General features: G+C 35.7%; 2 protein-coding genes across 2 annotated transcripts; one reads left to right on the plus strand and one right to left on the minus strand.

Moving 5' to 3' along the window:
• Window positions 1–1,363: 1,363 nt before the first annotated feature.
• Window positions 1,364–7,976, minus strand: LOC100367187 (transmembrane protein 179-like). The gene is made up of 4 exons (XM_002741313.4): window positions 7,559–7,976; window positions 5,409–5,549; window positions 4,074–4,158; window positions 1,364–3,697 (listed from the first exon to the last, which is right to left on the minus strand). Exons 1-4 carry the CDS (start codon window positions 7,858–7,860, stop codon window positions 3,539–3,541), a joined length of 687 nt encoding a protein of 228 aa, XP_002741359.1. The 5' UTR covers window positions 7,861–7,976; the 3' UTR covers window positions 1,364–3,538.
• A 222-nt stretch (window positions 7,977–8,198) lies between these two features.
• Window positions 8,199–24,146, plus strand: LOC100367487 (pre-mRNA-processing factor 39-like). The gene is made up of 15 exons (XM_085493421.1): window positions 8,199–8,282; window positions 12,572–12,996; window positions 14,207–14,332; window positions 15,034–15,149; window positions 15,336–15,503; window positions 16,776–16,956; window positions 17,338–17,445; window positions 17,729–17,893; window positions 18,000–18,126; window positions 18,521–18,729; window positions 18,913–18,972; window positions 20,773–20,957; window positions 21,147–21,224; window positions 23,149–23,269; window positions 23,636–24,146. The coding sequence occupies exons 1-15, from the start codon at window positions 8,231–8,233 to the stop codon at window positions 23,696–23,698; spliced, it is 2,184 nt and encodes a 727-aa protein (XP_085349547.1). The 5' UTR covers window positions 8,199–8,230; the 3' UTR covers window positions 23,699–24,146.
• The last annotated feature ends 27 nt before the right edge of the window (window positions 24,147–24,173 follow it).

Raw genomic sequence — 24,173 nt, forward strand, 5'->3', positions numbered from 1 at the left:
AGAGGTGGATGGAAAGAAGAACCCTGAATGGCGTCTCCATGCAGAACCGATCGAGGAGCACGTACTGATTCAGTCTGCCTAGGTCCAGAACTGGACGCCTGCCACCTGTAGATTTGGTACAACGAACACATTTAGGTACAAGCCTGGACTTAATGCCGGCTGATCTACCCTGTGTATGGCGCCCTTTTCCAGCAAACTGCTACTTCCTGCCTGATTGCTTCTGCGAGAGTCCCCTGGCAGTGCCCAATAGGAGAGACACTGACGGGGGAGATGGAGATTTCAGTGGTATCCCGTAACAGAAACCGAACTACACCGGCGCAATCTGTGTACAACAGGGATAGGTGGCCATGGGTTCGGCGAGGTGTGAGTGCTCTCTTCTCCCATGAGGTCAGTTTCCCCAAGGTCTGAAATAGTAACTAAGTTGTGACCTGGCCACTCGCCGAACACATGCCTGTCCCCCTGGTCGCAGAGGTAAGTGTCAAACATGCTTCCCCCGCTGCCGTGGTGGACGACCGCCCGAGGAGTGTGAGGAGCCACCACCTGGCTCTTTCCTCCCTGGGGCACGCCACTACTCTTTCCTCCCGTGGAAGGGTATGAGCGCTTGCCTCCTGGCTGACTCTGGATAGCGGACGACGTCCTAGAGCATTGTGTTTTCTGTGCTTGGGGTGCCCTCCGCTTACCCATGGCAGGGCCAACTGGCTAGCGGATATGATCGGAACCCTCTGGTTCATTGTACTCCAAAGCTCTGAGACTGTACCCACCATTCCCCGAACAAAGAGGGTAGAAGATGTCCAGTCTGCGTCACTGAGGTGGGGACGTACCCCCTGACTCAGTTTGCCGGCGAAAACACGCGCGTTTAAGGCCGCGTCTCGTTGCACAGTAGTGGCTTTGGCAAAGAGAGCCAGGTGACACTAGGGGATGTCGCACGTAGATGTGTGGTGGCCCACCCGTAAATGTGTCGCCTGGTCTAGGAGGCTGGTGCGTTCTGCCTCCGAGGTCTCAGAGTCCTGGGCGCGCACAATAATGTGCTCAAGCAACTCTGCCCTGAAGCATTGAAGCAACCGTAAGTGGTCGCCTAAAGATCATAGGTGGGAGTATTTACATTGTATCACTAGAATCGATGATACTCCGTATCACCCCAAAGACGTGGCTCACAGAGTCTTTACGGATGGAAGACTCGGAGGGGCCGCTTGAGGTACCAGCTGTATCCTTCAAAATAGTCATTTTGACTGACCGGAGTCTATGGTGGGTAATTGAACGTAGTGAATTAGAGTGCAGGAAGATGCATTCAAAACCAGACAATTAATTACACATCTAGAGTATATATAATGCAAAACACATACAATTTTGTAAACAGATCCACTTGTATTTATGTGCAGTTAGACTGTAGAAATCATTTATTACCCTATAAATACTATACATTGCAAAATACATCCGGTGTCTAAACAAAAACACACATAGCATGGCAATTTGCATGCACAAGCGTCTCGTCCGCCTCCACGGTGTTGTTCCGTTCGGACATTCCTCCATCCACATAGTGAAGTGCTTTGCAGGAACATTCACCTTGAAAATTCAAGATGGCACAAACGAAGTATAAAGATTGATAAATATTACAAAAGTAGAAAAAAATACAAGGGTATTATTACGGTGAAGAATTTCATTTTAAAATGGCGGCGGCCAGTGTGACGCATCTTGTTTGACACGAGTCCCATGCGGCATATACTACATATATAAAACACATTGTTTACACAAAATGTAACATCCACTATATGATGTAAACAAGTGTATTGAAATCAGTAAACGTTCATTCCCAGAAATATTCCATAGATTCGTAAGGACTAAATTACATGAAAATCACCTACTTCCTGCCTGTCTAGAGAATCAGAGTTGATATTTTTTTTGCAAAGATTTTTGATTTTCCTGCTGTATGAAAATTATGAAATTAAAGAGTATTAAAGTTAATTAATGAATTGATTGGACCCCCCTAACTTATTTAACAAACTCACTGATTGTACAAGACTGATTATGAAAGAAACAGTTTTCCAGTGTAAATACAATATTAAATATTTTTAAAGCAGCAGTGTGGAAGACGATAAGCTTATAAGAATAATCAAAGATATTAACAGCCATACTGGTAATATCAAATATTGCCAAATGGCAGTGTTCTGGCTGTCAATATCTTCATGTCTCAGGCACAGGGTGTGTAACAAGCAACAGCACATTAGTACGCTCTAAAGTGTTTAACCTAGATCCTAAATTTTGATTGTTAATTACATTACTTTATTTAATTAATGAATGAATATGTTTATCAAATATACTGTAAGTGTGTACATTTTGTTAATTTATATGCAAATAATCTGCAACCCTCCAAGATTGTTCTGGGGATAACTTTGAACATTATGATGCCATTCTTTAATACAACATGTCCGAGTAAATATATTAAAAATTTTAACCTAGATCCTAAATTTTGATTGTTAATTACATTACTTTATTTAATTAATGAATGAATATGTTTATCAAATATACTGCAAGTGTGTACATTTTGTTAATTTATATGCAAATAATCTGCAACCCTCCAAGATTGTTCTGGGGATAACTTTGAACATTATGATGCCATTCTTTAATACAACATGTCCGAGTAAATATATTAAAAATTTTAACCTAGATCCTAAATTTTGATTGTTAATTACATTACTTTATTTAATTAATGAATGAATATGTTTATCAAATATACTGCAAGTGTGTACATTTTGTTAATTTATATGCAAATAATCTGCAACCCTCCAAGATTGTTCTGGGGATAACTTTGAACATTATGATGCCATTCTTTAATACAACATGTCCGAGTAAATATATTAAAAATTTTGTACAAAGAGTCATATCTGTAGTTTTAGAAAGCAGTTTGGAACATTTTTCAGGAAATACAATTACAACAAAAGAAACATGTATTGTGCTTCACCTCCATGCAAACACATCAAAGGTCTCTCATAACACGTTGTTCTTCACATACAAAATGCTGCCAACATGCATGCAGAATTATTTTGAAAAATTCCAAAGAAAATGTATTTAAGCTATTGATCTATTTTCAAATTATATGAATATAATATATATACAAGTATATTAAAAAAAAATTACTATCTATTAAAATATGGTGTTAGAATGTGCATGTGACTAATTGTTACCATAGGAACCAATGATAAAATAATCTAACAGTACATGTTTCATTCCATTTTTAAATATCTATTTCCCTTACAAATCTCAGTAATGACTATAATTTGATTTGACTCTTAAATATTGAAATATCAATAATTACATGAAAACAAAAAAAAAACAAATATACAGTTGCAGCTATGGTAAAAAAACATTTTCTTCCCTACTGATACAGTATCATGAATTAATATGCGGTGGGGTCAACTATCAGTATCATGTTTTCAGATATGCAAATTATGTGCATAGTGCATCACCTGTGCAAAGTGATTATAAATGAAAATATCAAAGTTCTGAAGTAAGTATACCCTTGATTTTAAAACCATTATGATTAGATTATCTGAGTTTGATCACTATAGTGTCCAAATAGTCTCTCTCGCTCCCGTTTCATACTTCTTAGAAATGATTCATGCTGGCTGTACCTCCATATCTTCACGGTAGACATGATGAGTAGACATAACCAAGTGATCCATGACATCCACAAACCAAACTAGAGAACAAAACAAAAAGTAAAATGTATCACGACCAAAATAATATAGTATTATCCACAGCAAACCCACTCCATTTCACATACATGTATGTGGAAGTACTGCATCTTTATATGTTGTATAAGCAGTAACTGTAGACACTGGTAGGATAAAAAAGACTAAATAGTTCCATGGATCATTTTATATTATGTATTATGAATAGATCCTGAATAATTATGTTTCAGGGTTTTTTAAAAATACAGTACCCGGTAATAGTATAAAGAGAACAGCAAAATAAAGGAAGGCCGAATGTCATATTTGATTTTGAACAGAATATTATATTAATTTACTGCTATGCCCCATTTCAGATGCTGATTATATTTCTAAAATATTACTCACTTCAGTCATTCCAAAGAAAACAACCATCCCAGAAGTTACAATCAAAGGATCCACATCCCACTGAATCAAATCTGCCATTTCACATCTGGTGACAAAATTACAGGAATATTAAATAGTTATTTCTAATTGATTCACAACACACTAACAGTTCAAGAGTATCATAATTTTATGATTGCATGATCTAGTTATTTTATCAGAGAACCTTCCTAGTGTACATTAAAAATGGCCTGAGTGGAAAATCACGAATAAATTTAAATGACATAGTTCCAGTTTGTATTAGGCTGCAATATTAATTAAGAACTTCAGAACATAACATTACGTCTCATCTTTGTTACAGCTTTGAGCAAAATCTTTCAAGGAATGTTCAAGAAATGACTACTGTAAAATCTGTATTAGAGGCCCCGGCTTATATGAGAAATGATGAATTTTGGGATATCAATTATTAAAAACAAATGGATGCGACTTCTATTAGGGATGCGGCTTGTAATACAGATTTTACAGTAATTAAAGTGATGTAAAAATAAAATTAACATTGCCAATTTGTAGGCCATTTCGAAACAAATCACAAAATGTGTAGTTCACACCTAGTTTGCCTAAAATTATCCACAAAAAAAGTGAGCACATTTTGCTTCACATGTGGCACTGCCACATACAGAGTCGTAATCAAACTGTTTCTGCGAGAGTTAAGGGACATAGTTTGGAGTGACCATACCACCTAACGTGTCACTGATGACACCTCACATGTTGAAAGGAGAAAAAAAAAACACATACATGTAGTAGTAGTAGTAGTAGCACATTACTACAAGTAACAATTAATTATTTTGCCAGATAGTATTGTTCTGATGTGAATGGCGAAAAGCACTGAATACATTCACTCAAATTATCCATTAATTTTAATTATTCTTAATTAAGAATCATTAATATAAATAATAATGCATTTTCATATTGAAAACTTAAGTCTAGCTTGAACAAAAAACTTTAAAAGTAAGAATGACTTTAATGAGGCCAGCCTGAATTCAGAGACGTACATTTTTCTAATCTAATGTGTCTGTAAATGTATAAACTTCAGGTAAATGTCTTGGGGTCTAAACTATTCAAAAGGATGAATGAAATTTATTATTATTGTGCACACATTGACACATGGCTGTAGAACCTACATTTTTTTTTGTAGAGGATGCTAAATCCACTTCAGCTTCAAACATTTTACAATATAATTTTTATTAATTATTGTAAGCATAATGTATTTGAATTACCACTATGGTCAGCATAGCAACGAACATTTATTTTGGTGAATATCAAAAGCTCTACGTTTAAGTAAACTGACAATGAACTTACTTTGAAATAGCAGACCCTGGTGATTTTACCAGTTGATCACAGAAATGGTTAAATCCTAGAGTCACTACTAAACAGTCGGAAAACAGCAACACAGTGATAAATGAATTAATCACTAATGTCAAGAACGCACCAAGAAAAGAACTGTAATATAAAATGCACAGATGTGATTTAGAGTTTTGTCAATGATTGAAAAACGATACAAGATAATAAGATCTATCTAGACGATAAACTTGCAGCATTGTGATATAAAACGATATACAGATAACATAAAAATATTCAGGATATACGAAAATTTATTCCAGTTCTATGAATGCATATACTAAGTATTCACTGGCTTCAGATCCAAGACTCTATGTTCGTCTAACGATATTGACCGTCATGGAATGCAGCACCAAATCCAGACATGCTTTATATGCGCTTGTGCTTTTATGTTCGAAACAAGACCTATTTTAATGATTCAGTACACAAAAAATTATACAAAACTATGCCTGATCTCAATAAAAAACTTACTGAAGATTCTGAAATTATATCTGAATGGTACAACACAAACTAACATGGTAATAAACACAGACAAAACCAAGTCAATGTTAATATCCACATCAAATAAATTACAAAATATGTCCAACGGTCAGTGAAAATCATTGCAGTTTGACAGTGACACAGTTTGTATTTTTAATAAAATGAGCCAAAATAAAGTATTATCTCGACTTAAGACATACTGACTCAAAGAATGTAACAGATAATGTAGCAGATGATTATTATAAACATGGTTGACTTTCACAGCATGTGCCCCCAAAAAAATTGATCTCTGTTCCAATAGATGCTCAGAACCGAAACTGGGCATAGTGTTGAGATTTGCTGCCTGAACACTCGCCATGAATCGAAATCACACCCTCGGTGGTGAATTTAAAAGAACATGTACTGATCCATACTAGTACAATGTATGACATGACGATAGAGGGAAGTGCAGCTATATATGGTCGGATGCTGTAGAAATGAATGCAAACAGTCATCAGTGATGTATATTTACGTGCTGCTCAACCGTTTTTTTCTTGTAATGCCACATCAACATGAAAAAATAATTGTTTTTCAAACATTCTTTGCCATTCACGTGCACGTTATAAATACCATAACAGCAAATGGATGTAATTTTAATTTAGTGATTATTATTATCATCATATGTGTATCATTTTCCATGTTTGGGTCAAATAACAGATCAAAGAATGAGGGCGTGATTTCAGCACGAGCCAAGTGGGTCCTGACTAACATGAATGCAACTGCTGTAATACCACTGCAAACACAAGACATGTATGCGCAGTTGATTACTCTTATGCAAGAAGTCACACTAGTCACAGGTTGGTATTGATAAACACACCACCTGTTTGACAACAGATCCTTATTAATACAATATTGTAACCAAACTAACAAAATAAAAAGTTACACACTGCTTCTGTTGAACTGTCAAGATGAATCAATTTCCACTGTAATGGTGAAGTAATTACCAGAGTAACTTCAAAAAAGTTACTTTGAGTAATGATGGATAAATATCTCAGTTGGAAAGAACATGTTAGAAAAGTTTATAGAATAGTCGGTGCCAATCTTGCGTTACTTTGGTGCATTAGATAATATCTACCTATTTATTTCATCCAAAAAGATGTGACAATAAATCAAAATTATTAGATTTAAATTTACAAAGCACTTTCAAAATATTTAACCTTTAATTTCAGTTCTGATGAGAATCTTTAGAACCAGAAAATCATATCGTATATTAGACAGTGATCTCCCATACCAAATATAACAGTACATTGTATATGCATATGTTACTGTGATTTCTGCCCACTGTAGACCTCTACTAGTTACACACTGACCATCCACTGTTAATTAATATCATAGATAACTTGTGGTATTGCTCAAAATCATAATTGTTTTTTTGTTTTTTTACCCCGGTACTCTCCAATTTTGCTTCTCACTATTAAACACAATATTAGTACAAGTATTCTTAATTGGTATAACTATAATACACATCTTAAACGGCATAACTATATTAAGAAAAATCATCAAACGCAAGTTTCAATAACTAATATTTGATAACTTTGCAAAAAATATCGTTTATCAATCACTGTCTCTAGAGAAATATATACAGTACTTACCTATCATCCTCTCTGAACAGAAATATTGATAACCTCACAACAAATATAAATGACACCAACATGGACAAAATACCGATGTATATGGTAAAATTACACATGCTCTGATCCCCCCAGTAATCAACGCTGAAGTATGGATGTCTCGTGGTTTTATTTTCGTGCCATGTTCCCGTTGCAAACAGGGCACAGTTGCCATCGAAGTTATTTAGATTGACCCCAGATGGTACTATGATGAAAAAAGACAACAGGAACAGCAACACGTACGCAGTGACCTGTGACAACAGCAAGATATTGCCGATGCCCATGTTGTCAGGGTGAGAATCCTCAGGGTAAGGAATTTGTGAACAGATCAAGCACGAGATAACAAGTGCAAACACAGAAACTTCCACTGATCCACAGGGTCATTTATCAGCGAGATCACAAGACCATTATAAAAAAACCTTTAATAATTATTTTGCAGAGCAGATTCGTCAAAACAAAATAACGCATTACGATGATACGGAGTTTTAGAGCCTAAAATTAGAATACACAATTTTGAAAAAAATATTTGCTTTATTTTTTAAATGATACTATTTTTATAGGACTGAAATTCCTCAAAATGTAAGTTATTAAATACGAATGAGAGACTATTAAAGATGAAATGGCTGTATTTACTTTATTATCATTACACCAAACATGGCGGATACCGAAACTGTTGAGATGCCGGAAACCGAAAAAGTTAATCCAGGTAATCTCCTCTCAATTTTTGCTAAATTTAAATTCAGTTGTGTGCACGTTGTTGGCTGCGATTCTGTTTTTTCGAATCCGGTGCAATTTTATGCTAAGCCTTGGTTGTTAGGGTTGTTTTTGACCATCGAAGTACGGATCTATTGATCGAGTTTGTATACTTGAATCGCGTCCATGTCTTTTGGTTGATAATAACATATGGAGTGCGTCAATTTCTTTATTTTACACGATGTTTTGTGATCGTCACTGTGTTAAAAATTGTCATAATTTCATAATTAGTTTAATCTGGGACATTTTAATTTTCTCTTAATAAAATTCGCACCATTTTTGTGGTCATTTTATTGAAACGAAACTTTGCATTTTACAAATAGATACAATATATACTTAGAATATATTTGTTTAGAAAGCTTTACACACTGGCAAAATTCGTCATTACATTTGAACGCAGGAAGTCGCGTAGTGCAATGTTGAATGCTGAATTTAAAGCTTCTGTGCTACAACTTGTATGCGTGCATGATGTCAGTATAATTCTCCTTTTATGGCTCATTAGGTTACGTTTTGTTTTGTTTGTTTTTTAAAAGCATAGCTCCCGCTTAAAAAAATTTATTCTGGTTCTTCAAAAAATACCTAGTTTGTAATTTGTCTTAGAAAAGGTACAACAGGGATGTTTATATATATATTTAAGGCATGCGTTATACAGTGTTCAGCAAAATGGTCAGGCATCGCATCTAATTTGCATATGAAAAAAGGTGCAACTGTTTCGGTTTCATTTCAGGTACTGTAAACACATTAATTATTAACTATTATTATTTTTTAATTTTACTATTTTCGCCAATATTTAAAATTGGGTAAATTAAATTCATGTGAACATGTAAAATAACAATAGAACGTATTCATTTGCCAAATTTGTAAACTTAAAACCCAACGAAATTGCTCAAAACGTCAAAATAGTAAAATTAAATGTTTTACAGTAACTTGTTTGACTGAATAAAATATGTATACGATATTTGTAAACTCCTCAAAGTGCAACTTAATAGATTTAAAAAAAGAAGTTAAAAATAAATGTTTTCTTTCATCGTTTAATCACAATGAGCTTATCATACTACAAGTGGCAACTTAAACCACAGTGTTCTCTCCAGAGCCATTATAGTGTGGAGACCCTCAACTCTATTCTGGGCTAAACAATAGAACTAATTATCATACCAATAAAAACAATGGAGGTGGTTAACAAGTTGTGCTGTTCATTAGCTGGTAGCATCACGCTATTTTATGTGGGGAACAGAATCTTGAATTGAATATTTAGGTGTTGATATGCATGACATGGCAAATAAAAGTTGATAAAAAAAGTTAATGTAAAAACCAGTTTTTTTTTTTTAAATTACAGTCCAACCTGTCTATAATGGTCACCCAGTGGACCAAGCCAAAGTGACCACTATAGAGAGGTGGCCTTTCTGTAAAGGGTGGGTGTGTCTTAACCTGAATCAGTGGGCGTGGCATTTGAGAAAAGCTATTAGGGAATGAATATGTAGGATTGGGGCATGGCATATAAAATGTAAATGAACACACCATATTTTATGTTGAACTGTTTATTAGTATGAATAAATAAATGTGTACAGTGTTTTACAAAACTCAGTTGTCATACTACATTGTATTAACATTTTTGTAATGTATAATTCATTATAACAAATCATGTTATTGTACATGTACTCACATTGGCTTAAAAAAATCACAAACTGACGTCTGTTTTGCTTGGGTTATTTTCTCGCTGTGCTTTTTGCTAAAAATGCCCTCTAAATCTGAAATAGTACCCAACATTTCGGATAGCCCCTGTCTAAGCATAAAGTCCTTCAAGTCATTAATAGACTGTGCTGCTTGACTGAAGTTCTTGATCACTGCTGGTGTTTCTAGTGGTGTTCTCATCATCACTGTCATCTTCTGCTTGTTCATTCTCTTCAAGCCGTTGTAAAATATCCACTGTTGTGCCATTCCAGTCATGTGGTTCTGTATTGCAGGTTACAAGCTGGTCATCAATATCAATAATATCTTGAAGGGAGCAGCCAAACAACTTTTCAGACAGACTGTTTAAATGTTCTGAATCACTTTCCAAGGGTTCTGCAATGTCATTATCTTCTGTAATAGGAAATAAAAAACATGGTCAGAGTGAAACAGACACCAACATAAAACAAAAACAAAAAACAATGGTAACACAAATAAAAAGAACAATCCTTGTTAAACTGTTAACACATAAACAAAAGGGATAATGCTTTGTTTAACTGTAAAAATCGTCTCTCAAAAACCAACAATCTATCATAAATATTAGAGAAAATGTGTTGATTAAAATAGTACTCACCATCTACAGTCGTTTGGTTAAATCCACGATTAAAATACTTCTGAATTATTGTTGCCTCTACTTCTTTCCAAGACTGGCTTACCCACATTATAGTATCCAGTACATTGGTTTCCCGCAGAAATTCAGAACCACACTTTGATTTCTCTTCGTCCATTTTTCTGATGATATGGCGTAGTTGCCGCTTTCGGAACTTGAGTTTCATAGCCTGGATAATTTCCTGGTCCATTGGTTGTCTTGGATGTGGTATTTGGTGGTAAAAAACACAGCTTGATATTGCTCAGTGGCACTGTTGGATGGGATGGTGCATTGTCTATAAATAAAAGGATGTCCCTGTTTCGTCGCTTCATTTTCCTGTTGAATTTTTTTAAATAATCCTCGAATATCGTTGAATTCATCCATGCTTTTTTGTTTGCATAGTAATGCACAGGGAGTCTTTTCTGATCAATGTTCTTGAAACAACGTGGTTTCACCGATTTTCCGATGATCAAGGCATTTTCCTTCTCTCCTTCAAGATTGGCACATAACATGACAGTCAAACGTTCTTTAGATTTTTTACCACCTCTACACTCCTCGTCTTTAATGAACAGTGTTGTTCATTGTCGAAGCTTTGAAAATAGGCCCGTTTCGTCCAAATTGTAGATGTCTCTACTGTTGTAACCTGCAGTTATAGTTGGCAGTTTTAGTTTCCTCTCTTCAATTGTCTGATTATTGACATTGCCACTTTCGCCGGTCATTGTTTTGAAACTAATACCATGGCGATGACGGAAACTGTTCAGCCACCCGTTCGAACCTTTAAAATCGTCCACACCCAAATCTTTGGCAAACGACAGTGCTTTTTCTTGCAACAGTGGTCCACTGACAGGGATTCTCCGAGCAGTTGCATCTTTAAACCATTCCCATGTCAATTTGTTGATTTCTTCGTTACCATTTTTCTTATCTTTCTTTTTTGGTCGCCTGGAACGTTGTCTTCGAAATCTCGTACATATTCGGCTTTTCGTTTTAAAATCGACTGAATCTGTGTTCTTCCGACACCAAACTGCTCAGCTAACTTTGGCGATCCAATGCCACCACTCGCTTCAAAGTCGGATAACAGTCAACTTATCATTGAGTGAAAGCGTTTTCCTAGGATTCTTAGCCATTATTACGATGTATATCTGGTGATGTAAAACCACAGAGTGATGAAAATAACTAGAATTCGTTCGCATATATCGATGGAAGCCGCCATTGAAGTCTTTTGTTTATATGCGTCAACATCTCATTAGCATACGACCACGTGCGATGATGACCCGTCTCTCACCTTTGAACCGCCTTAGCAGTGACTTTCGTCTGGGTCTTTTTCGTCACTTATCGCATTGTTTAAAGTGTTAAGATGCTGATTATCCCTTTTAAAATGTATCGGTTTGGGAAATCGCACAGACAACACATGATTTGTGGTAAATACCAGACTGAAACTGCTAAATCCTTTGTATCGTTGTGTTGGTGTCGCCAACAACACCGTAGCGAGGATCAACACTTCTGCCTGGCATAACCGTTTTTCGTCACATGGATTAAAATTTCTGGCAATTGCGACCGGCTTCTGTCAAAGTTCATTGGTAGAAAATACAAAGCTGGTGACCGTTATACACAGAAAAACTGGCCGGTCAGCCCCAAAAAGTGTGGCCGCTGACCGCGTTAGGGAGGTGACCTTTCTGTACAGGTGTGTTTGCATGGAAAACTGCTCGGGACTGCCACAAAGTGGCCGTTAAAGGGAGGTGACTGTTCTGAAAAGGTGACTGTTAATGCAGGTTGGACTGTATTTGTAAATTCACTGCATTTATAATTATTGTTACTCCTTGCACACCAGTCGACAGTTGGGATAATACCTAGAATGTGTGGCTTCATATCCATACTCTCTTCCCTCACATAATCAAATATGCACATTAAGCCAAGATAAAATTTAGTTTCAGGTGTGCAGGCAGATACAGAGCAAGAGAACAATGCAGTAGTTGAAGAACCTAATGAAGAAGTGACTAAAGAAATCAGTAATGTGAATCAAGATGAATATGAGCCAATGGATAATACCCAGTTAAAGGCAGAAGAAATGGAAGCCCAAGCTGAAATAACTGAAGCTCAGATTGAAGAACCTATGGTACAGTCTGAGGAACCTGTCGCACAGTCAGAAGAACTAGTCGCACAGTCAGAAGAACCTATGGTACAATCTGAAGAAACTAAGGAACCTGAAAAAGAGGATCAAGTGGTACCTGAAGAAAAAGTAACAGAAGAGCCATCGCCCCCACCGGAATTAGAAAAATATTGGAAAGTTGTTAGGGACAACTGTTCTGATTTTACAGGATGGACATATCTTTTGCAGTATGTTGAGCAAGAAGTAAGCCAAATTTATATTGTATCTTCCATGCCCTCTCCATGGTTCTAGTAGCACATTCACTTGCGTAAATTAGAGATCTTTCTGTTTCTAATAATCTTCAACTACTGTAAAATGACTAATTTTCACTGGGTTTAAATTTCGCTGATTTACCATTTCAGGCATATTCAGTGGGTTTTAAATCTACGGTTTTATCATTTAGATAATGTGTTCTATGCTAAATTTTACATATTCACTGGGTTTTAATTTAGCGCATTTTCCAGTCAGCGAAATAAGCAAAATTAAAACCCAGTGAATAATTAACCCCTTTACAGTATGTAGCAATGGGTACCCATGGGTTGAAATAGAAGTTCCCAGGCTTCTAGTTGCCAAGGATCCCACTTGGCTCCGCACATGATGTGCTTCACAATATCGTCTTGATCATTTTCAAAAAGTGCCAGTGCTACTCTGCATCTTTAGAAAGACAAAAACAAAAATGTGTCGAGTGCTCCTCATTTCTTTCATGGGAAGCTAAGATCTTGTACTTAGTTTATAATATCCTTCGCATAGAATTCCGCACAAATTGCAATATCAGTCTTTATCATATACATACTCTTTATCACATCTGATGTTACACTGGTGGTTTCATAAACTCCATATCACACATGTGTGATATGGTACCAGACTACTGTTACTAGTTTACACAGTTGAATTTGTCGCACCTGTAAACAAGCTGTAGAACTCTCCCAGAATTTCATCAGAAATATTGACAACCTTAAAATGCACACAGTCAAGAGTACATGAAGTTGTTATTGGAAAATGATAACCATTTATTAGCTATACCGTTTACATACTAAGCATTTTGTTTTTGAGGCGAACAGTCCTGCCTTACACAGCCGGTGACAGTGTTAGCGCACAGAACTGAGATAATTTTGAAACATTTGTTTGATGCGTTGAAATGCAAAAGTGGTAGCATATTTCTGCTGAATTTGTTAAATGTTAATGAATCTGTCAAATATGATAAAACCTGAGCTACAAAACTGGGAGATTCAAGACAGCTGTGCTGAACTAAGCGTTCAGATACAGTGCACAGCACTGCACAACAGTTTGCCCAAAGTCAAATAATTCCATCACTTATTCATGTTTGCTCTGTGATGATGTTATGCTCCCAAGAGTTCAAATTCCTGCCAAAGTCATAAATGAAAATAATAACTTGATATATATTGTATTTCAGAACCACCTAGAATCTGCAAGAGAAGCCTTCAGTGCATTCTTTGATCGGTATCCGTACTGTTATGGTTACTGGAAGAAGTTAGCAGACTTGGAAAAAAAGCATGGCAACCTGGACAGAGCATGCGAGGTATGTAAATGTAGTAATAAACACTGATCTATGACCCTTCCTGAAAGATTAGATAGATCTGTGACAGTAAATTCTTGACATCTCAATTTTGGTATCCATGATGTTAAATTTCATGTGTTTTCTCCTGGTTCTGCTAACTAGAAGCATGATATTTTCTTTCTTGTTGACAGGAAGCATCACAGATACAAAGAACAGGCTGCCCCAGTCATTTCTTATTAAATCCCAATTGGGATCAACATTTGAGTTTTTTTCTCTCCAGTTTTTATCGATTTTTTTTTTCTCTAACACTGCTTTGAATTTGTGAATTTTATCGATTGAAATTCTATGCATGTATACATATGAATATGAGTTCATGTAAATTTTGATCGGTTATTGAGTTGTTATACTCATTGTGTATGTATTTGTACGCAATCAACTGGAGAATGAATACCAGGCATTGAGCAGCGTACATAGGACTGAAGGCAGCTGAATGATGGCTTATCATGTAGAAGATGTTGGGGAGCTTAACTTGGCTTATACCCAACAATGCAGCTCCTCCATGCAGTTGATACAGGTTTATGGTCATTCACAAAATTTCGCTTTTTTGCTCAACAAAATTCTATTTCACATTGTCCAGTTTCATATGATGTTATACAATTTTAGTCTTGAGTTGGTGTTGAGATTGGACGTTTAACTAAGGAACAGTTCTATTTCTCTTTCAGGCATTTGACAGAGGAACAAGAGCTATAGCCCTCAGTGTTGACCTGTGGATTCATTACATCAATTTCTTCATGGACAACTTTGCCAATGACAGTGATTTTGTGGAAAGAACAAGAAGGTATGGTGTACAATTGTCATTAAAAACCTCAAAAATAATAGTTACTGGAAAACCAATGATTAATTAATGCGTTTAAAAGTAGTCAATATAGATCGTTAGAGCCATTATGGTTTATAGCCTGTTTGATTCTAATGACTATTGTTGACACCATTCATCTATAAATGTCATAATTTGTTTATTTTTCAGTTTATTTGATAGAGCTGTAGCTGCTTCCGGTACTGAATTCCGATCAGATAAACTTTGGGATATGTACATCAACTGGGAAAAAGAAAAAAAGAATTTGAAGAAGATGACTGGTCTGTATGATAAACTATTGGGAATACCTACACAACTTTATAGTCACCACTTTGACCAGTAAGTAGTTCCACAAGGAGAATAGTTATAAGTCCCCGTTCTCATGAAATCCTGTGGACCGATTCTGTTAATTCTTTGCATGTGCTTAGTACTTTATGTGAAACATATGCACATGCAGTGGTTTAGTGATTCGATTCAAAATGCCAGACTGGCAGCCATCTTGTTTTTTGAAAATGTTGTATTTTGGACATGCTTTGTTAGTTTTCATTCAAATTTAATACATAGATCATAAATGTTAGGATACATGTCCCCGACCGTCCGTGAGTTCCTGAGTCTGTCCGTCCCTGTGTCCGTCCGTCCGTGCGTCAGTCTGTCCAGAGTCATATTTCAGAATCCTGTGGACCGATTCCGTTCATTCTTTGCATGTGCCTAGTACCTTATGTGGGACATATGCACATGCAGTGGTTTAGCGATTTGATTCAAAATGGCCGACTGGCGGCCATCTTGTTTTTTGAAAATGTTGTATTTTGGACATGCTTTGTCAGTTTTCATTCAAACTTGGTACATAGATTATACATGTTAGGATACATGTCCATGACAATCTGGTCAAGGATGGCCGATTGACAGTCATCTGATTTTTTGGCCTTAAAACTATATGTCCAGAACTTATGTACCACTTTCATTCTTATTTGGCACATACATCATACATATCAGTGTGTTTCATAATCAGATCAAAGATTGCCGAATATATGCGGTATCTTGGACGTGCTTTGTCAGTTTTCATTCAAATTTGGCACATACATGTACTTTATACATATTAGGATGCATGTCCATGACAATTTGTTTTAAAATCTGATCAAGGATGGCAGATTGACAGCCATCTGACTTTTTGGCCTGACTACTATATTTCCACAATTTATGTACCATTTTCATTAGTATTTGGCACATACATCATACATATCAGTTTGTTTCATAATCAGATCAAAGATGGCCGAATAACGGCTGTTATTATTTTTGGCCATATTACTACTACACGGAACACACGTTTTGATGTAAATAAACAATCTATTGCAAACACAACTTGGGACTCAAGTTTCAAGGACACGCTCCTGACAACCCCCTCCGCTTTAATATGATGAGCACCAAGAGAACTTTTAAAAATTTAACAGGGACTGTGTCATTTTCAATGACTTGTTGATATGAATATTAGTATCCACTGTCGATGTATATTGCCTGAAGGAAGAGCAAAGCAACACACATCAGTACCTGAAATAAATAATACTATAAAGAAATTTCTTGTGAGATCACTAAAATGGCACATTTATCTCCTAGGTTCAAAGAACATGTGAATGGCAACATGCCACGAGATATTTTAACAACTGATGAATTTTTAAAGATGAGAACAGAAGTGATTGCATCTAACCCTATTGTTGAGTCAGATGTAGTTGATGATGCACCACCTGGTGTTGAGGCACCACCAGGTATGGAAGATCCGGAAACTAATGCCAGTAAGGTAGGTAATATTGTTAAATCAGGCACAAACAAGATTTTTATAGGAAGGTAACAAACTTGCTAGGAAAAATACTGTAAACATTCCTATGTAGGGAGGAACTTTCCTATTGGCGCTATCAAATGATCTGTTATGAAAACAATTTGCTACATTTTGTAATAATCTCACTTCTGGAACAACTTGACTTTCAAATCTTTCACTTGACTGCCCATCAAGTTTTACGGCCGCCCAGTTACTGTCAACACTTGCCCACCAATGTCGTTGCAATGTACATCAAGCTGAAATACATAGCTTTGAAAGGTTCAGTAAATATTTTATATGGAAACAATGATTTAGCATATCAAAAACCTATACAGTATCCTTAAACTAATTTCTTGCTTGCAGCTTGATGCCGAAACTGTTGCAATACGTACAAAAATTATTGAGACAAGAAAGGAAGTATTCAGGGTGACAGAAGAGGAAGTCAGTAGAAGATGGGCTTTTGAGGAAGGGGTAAGTAAGTGTGCTGTGTGATTCCAGGATACTGTTATTTGCTTTGGTGAGACCAATGTGAAATTTTAGCCCGGAAAAACCTATCACTTTTAACAATAACTTGAATATGGCATATTGGAAAATGGTATTATTCTCCAAATCTACCTGTTATTACCTTCTATATTATATAGCACACTTTGACAAAAATCAAACCGGTTTCAACATAAATTCCTATAAATGTTAAAATACATAAAGTTTCCTGTTATATTTGTTCATGATTGTCACACATTTCTCTTTCATTTAGATCAAAAGGCCATACTTTCATGTTAAGCCTCTGGAACGAGCACAGTTGAAAAATTGGAGAGAGTACTTGGATTTTGAAATAGAAAATGGTAGTCATGAACGTGTGGTGGTTCTTTTTGAAAGGTGTATGATTGCATGTGCTCTCTATGAAGATTTCTGGTTGAAGGTTGGTATTTCAAATAATTTTCTTGATTTACTTTAACTACTACTAAAATTAAACAAATTCCATTAATGATAAATTGGAATTGAATAGAGGTTTTTGTTGATTTCAGTATGCTCGTTACATGGAACCTCACAGCAAAGAAGGTGTCAGTGCTGTCTTTCGAAGAGCTTGTCACATTCATCTCCCAAAGAAACCCAACATTCATCTGCAATGGGCTGCATATGAGGAGCAGCAAGGTATGATCTTTGTTAATACATGCTATTTGTTTCATTTAAAAAAGGAAACAGAGAAAAGGTGTAATCTTGCAGGAACATGCTGCTTTATTAGACATAATTAAAGCTCAGCTGATTTCTACTAAACCCATATCATGCAAAGCATCGAATTCTATCAGCTTAATTTGACAACAAATTTTCAAAATAAATACTTGATTTTGATCCATTGCTTTTCTTAGCAGCCACATTTATGGAGTCAATGCAAAACTATTTACAAGATTGTTTCTGATTGGCTAACACCTACCAGTCAGACCAATCAGAGAGCAGCTTACTTGTTCGTGTTTTTTTTCCAAATTCTTCATTAATAATGAATATACTTGCGTCAATCAATATATTTACATATTTATTCTGTTTGCAGGCAATATTGAAGAGGCCAGAGAAGTGTTCAAGAACCTAGAGGCTGTTGTTCCTGGTCTAGCTATGGTGACTCTTAGAAGAATTAATCTAGAACGAAGACATGGTGATCTTGATACAGTAGATAAAGTATTCAAAGATTGTCTGAGTCGATCCAAAAGTAAAAAATTGGCTTCTTTTTATGCCATTAAATATTCAAGGTTCCATTCCAAGGTACTTTAGCAAGACTTATTTTTAGTGTTAACATAAATTTACAGAGTCTATTAATACCAATATTCATTCTTATTGTAGGTGTCCTGTTAATACCAATTTACCTTTAATAGGTCAGTTTTGTTTCAGAAGTTCAAAATATTATTTTAATTTTTTCACTAATATGATAATTGTTTATTTTCTCAGATTCAGAATGACACGGAGAAAGCAAAAGCAGTATTGAATGAAGCTCTGAAAAAAGACCAGGTATGATATGATAACCAATAAACCGAACATTTTTATGGTGGCACCATCATGAAAAATGAAATTCATTCTCATTCCATCAGATGTTGTGTCAAGAGGTCAACATCTCTTTGACCACAAATCTGTGTACACCTAATATATTATTGCTGCAAGATAAATCTACAGGAGAAAAATAAACAATAAATTTATTGAAAACTCCTTTTAATCCCCCAAATATTATGAACTAGAAAACTTGTACCTGTCGAAGCAACAGTGACCAAAACTTAGCTACTGTGTTGACTGATCATGTTACAATGACTAATACGATAAGTTGAAAAGAATATAATTTTATCTTATCAGGATTTGTCGTCATGTGCCACTTTGTCAGTGTTTGTTAGTCCCCGTTCGGACGCAGTCCGAAAACGGGGACTTATGTTTTGCCCTGTGTGCGTCCGTGCGTCCGTGATCACCTGTATCTTGAACATGCATGGACCGATTAAGTTCAAACTTCACTCATACATCACACCTTATATGGGACATATGCACATGCATTTTTTTCATGATCCGATTAACGATAGCCGAATAGCGGCCATTTTAAGGCCGAAAATGCATCAAAATCGCACATTTTCACCATTCCGGACCCGGATCTCAGTTATGCATGGACGGATTTTGTTCAAATTTGGTACATACATTAAACATAATAGGACCTTGATGCACGTCATTTTTTTTTTTGGATCGGGTTCGAAATGGCCGACTGGCGGCCATTTTGTTTTAAAGAATTCAGTTCTGGATCCGTATCCGAGACATGTCTGGATTGATCAAGTTCAAACTTCACACACACAAGGTACATCATATCACAAATATGTATGTGCATTTGTTTCATGATCTCATTAACGATAGCCAAATAGCGGCCATTTTAAGGCCGAAAATGCATCAAAATCGCACATTTTCACCATTCCGGACCCGGATCTCAGTTATGCATGGACGGATTTTGTTCAAATTTGGTACATACATTAAACATAATAGGACCTTGATGCACGTCATTTTTTTTTTTGGATCGGGTTCGAAATGGCCGACTGGCGGCCATTTTGTTAAAGAATTCAGTTCTGGATCCGTATCCAAGACATGTCTGGATTGATCAAGTTCAAACTTCACACACACATGGTACATCATGTCACAAATAGATATGTGCATTTGTTTCATGATCTGCTTAACAATAGCGGAATGATGGCCATTTTAAGGCCGAAAATGCATCAAAATCACATATTTTCACAATTCCAGAACCGGATCTCAGTCATGCATGGATGGATTTTGTTCAGATTTAGCACAATGTGTTGTACATATGCAGGTGCATTTCGGTCATGATCTGCTTTGAATGTACATGTCACTCAAATATGAACGGAACGGGGACGTGTCATTGACAATGACTTGTTGTACTGCTGCTGTGAGCTAATAAATATTTTCTAACATAGTAATCAACAGTGATCATTGTAAAAACTTTTCGCATGGTCAAACAATGACTTTATTCCCAAGCACTTGCGCTTGGACATTAGTTACAAGACTGTTCGCCAGTATTGTCAGAATCGCCCAGCAAAATTTAATATACCAATGAAAATGAAACAAAGTCAAACTGTCAACTTGCCAAAGAGGGCGCACTTTAAAGCACTGGCTGAAGAGTCTGTCAAGGTACAAGGTTGAGGCTGTAGCAGAATAAATGGACCATGAGGGGGGGGGGTATTGTTAGCCATCTGATGCTATAGTTTTAAAACTGGTGCTTAGTTTTAATTTATAAGTGTCACTTTCACTGTATTTCTTTGTTTTCAGGGAAATCCTAAGTTGTATTTGCAACTGTTAGATCTGGAGTTCCAATCCAATTTTCAAAATGAAGAGGCTGTCCTGGCTTTGTTTGAGAGAATATTGAACAACAAAAATGTATCGATTGATTCAAAGGTTTTGTTCTCTCAAAGAAAACTGGAATATTTGGAAGATTTTGGCAGCGACGTGACCAAGTAAGTGTCTTTTTATGTAAATTCAACAGTTTTTGTTTGTTTTCCGTTCAGGTTCCTCGTGACTGGGATTTTTAATGGTAAACTTTCTCCCGGAATAAACTGTTATATAATCTTGCATAATAGTCTCTACTGCTTCAAACCATCTTTGTAGAGAAACATTACATTGATTGCAAGTTTTTTTATTTTTAGGTTACTTGCTGCATACGAAGACCACCAAAAATTAATCAAACAGCATGGTGGAAAAAAAAGACCTCATGGTGGAGATGGGTAAGTACAGCACAGGTTCAAGGGTCATCTTTGAGGTATTAGCTCTGTAACAAATATTCAAAAATTCATGACTATGGCGTTCGTGTATATTGAACAGTTCTTGAGAATTGCATTAGTTCAAAGATATTTTATCTGACTTGCAATGGCATACAAGTTTAAGGTTCCTACAGGTTTCAGCATGCAAAATTTATGACTGTTTGACTCCCATGTGCGAAGCACAAAATGGGAGTCTTTGCAGTTAGTGTGTATGTGTGTGTGTCCGACTGTTCCACTCCTATCTCAAGAACCATACATCGGTTTTTGGTGAAACTTGGTGCATAGATGCTCTGGGCCAATGCGCAGATTTGATTAGGTTTTGGTAAAAATCCATGCTCGTTAATTACCTAATTTGCATGATAATTAGCTAATTTTTAGCTGTTCTATGACTGTTCCACTGATATCTAAAGAACCACTCATTGGATTTTGATGAAACTTGGTACATAGATGCTCTGAACATATGCGCAGATTTGATTAGATTTTGGTAAAAATCCGTGGATACTAATTACCTAATTTGCATAATGATTAGTCAATTTTCGGTTTTTCCACTGATATCTCAAGTACTAATCATCACATTTCAATGAAACTTGGTACATAGATGTCATATGACACTGCACAGACCTGATAGTTTTTATGGTAATATCAGTACATATAATTACCTAATTTGCATAATTAATTAATTTTCAGCTTTTGATACAAGTAGTGAGCATTACATTTCAATGAAACTTGGTACTTACATACTCGAGGACTATGCAGAGATTGTTTCGGATAAATATTTGTGCATATTAATCACCTAATTTGCATAATCAGTTAATTTTCAGCTTTTCCACGGGTATCTCAAGTACTAATCAGCGCATTTCAATGAAACTTGGTACATATATCCTTTAGGACTATGCAGAGACCTGATTAGTTTCAGGGTAATAATTGTGCATATTAATTACCTAATTTGCATAATTAATTTTCAGCTTTTTTACTGATATCTGAAGTACTAATCATCACATTTCAATGAATCTAGAATTATGCAGAGACCCAATTAGTTTTTGGTAAATATTTGTGCATATTAATCACCTAATTTGCGTAATTAACCAATTTCCTACTTTCGCACTGATATCTCAGGTACTAATCATCACATATCAATGAATGTTTATACATGGATGCTGTAGGACAATAGACAGACCTGGATAATTGTGGATTAAAATCTGTACATATTAATTACCCAATTTGCATAATTAACCAATTTTAAGCTTTCACACTGACATCTAAAGTACTAATTTCCATTTTAATGAAACTTAGTACAAAGATGCTCTAGGACAATGTACAAACCTACCGGTAATTAGTTTGGGGTAAAACTCTGTTCATATTATTTCCCTAATTAGCATAATAATTCATAATTTTTTGGTTCTAATCACATTTCAATTAAACTTGGTACATAGAGTTTTTGTTACATTGCGCAGACCTCATTAGTTTTACAATCAAATCTGTTCATGTTAATTTTCTGATTTGCATAATTAGTTTTCAGCTAAGTAATTTCAAATTATATTTAATGTGTCTCCAATACTCTCAGCACATGGGAGTTCTTTCTAAGCTTTCTTTGATTCAAGAATGTATTTTCGTATCAGAAAAGATGGTTCGTGTTCAACATGTCACACTACTGCGCAAATTTGAAATGACTCACAATTTAAAGACATTTTATAACCACTGCAAAAATGTGTGTTCCAGACTTATTCAAGGCAATATAAAGTGTGAAAATAAAATAAGACATTTTAAGGATCTGTAGGAACCCAGAAGTCAGTTAACACTTAACAAACAATTCATTGCCAATACAACTTTTCAAGGCTAAATTTGTTTGTTAAGCACCTAGTAACCTTTTTGTTGGATCTATTTGTAGTGATGATGCAGTAGCAGAGAAGAAAGTGAAAAGCAATGGCAGTGTTGGCAGTACAGGCAGTGCCCAGGCTGATGCAAACTCATCTGCATACAACTATAATTGGACTGGTTATAATTCATCAGTAAGGAGAATTTTTTATAGTTTTTCTATGATCTCCGTCAAGATTTTTGAGTGCTTCACATAACAGTAGACACTATTTCTTTCTTCAAACACAGAATCTGTGTGATAGCTCAGTGTATAGTTGCAATACTTGAGCTGTATTCACATTAGACATTTTGACGATAAAGCTTTGTTTGATTGTCCTTGAACTATTCTACAACCTTAACTGCATTTGAAATCTCAGTGAATGATTCTCTGCTCAAAAACATTTCCAGGCATGCGAGTTGTCAACCAGGGAACTTGAAATTCATCAATTGTCTGGTTACATCTGTGATTGGTGAACTAGTTTCATACAAAACTAAATGCATAACTTCTATTTTATCTGCAGGGAGCATACAACTACCAACAGCCACCATGGAATACATATGGTCAAGGATATTACCAGTCATAATCTGAATCAAGAGTACATTGATGTTTATTTTAACTTGCATTTTTTGTACAGCTGCTACGTTACACCAAATTATATCAATACTGTCAGTGGTAAATGCCATAATGACTTTATTTTTGGAATATGTTGTCAAAATGATCTACTTTAGAATTAAGTATCTGCCATGAATTATTCACATGTTGAAATGTATTTTTTTTGTTTTTTTTTTACCTTTAAATTCTGGTGCAGAGGGAGGGGGATGAAACATTAATATCTGGTCACACATACTGTTCTTCAACAGACCAAGTTGTGGGAGTAATTAGGTTGGATACAAACAATATTTTTATTCACCTGAGGCAAAGTCGGGACTACCGATAGTATTAGATTTATAATTTTCAACACAATTGGTGTAATACAGTCTTTTGAATATGTAAAACTGCAGTTCAAGACAAATAAAAACTATAATACTTGGTTTATTGAATAATGTTTATTTCAGGCA

Source organism: Saccoglossus kowalevskii, chromosome 2 (genome assembly GCF_978046115.1).
Source record: "Saccoglossus kowalevskii chromosome 2, keSacKowa6.1, whole genome shotgun sequence".
Taxonomy (NCBI): Eukaryota; Metazoa; Hemichordata; class Enteropneusta; family Harrimaniidae; genus Saccoglossus; species Saccoglossus kowalevskii.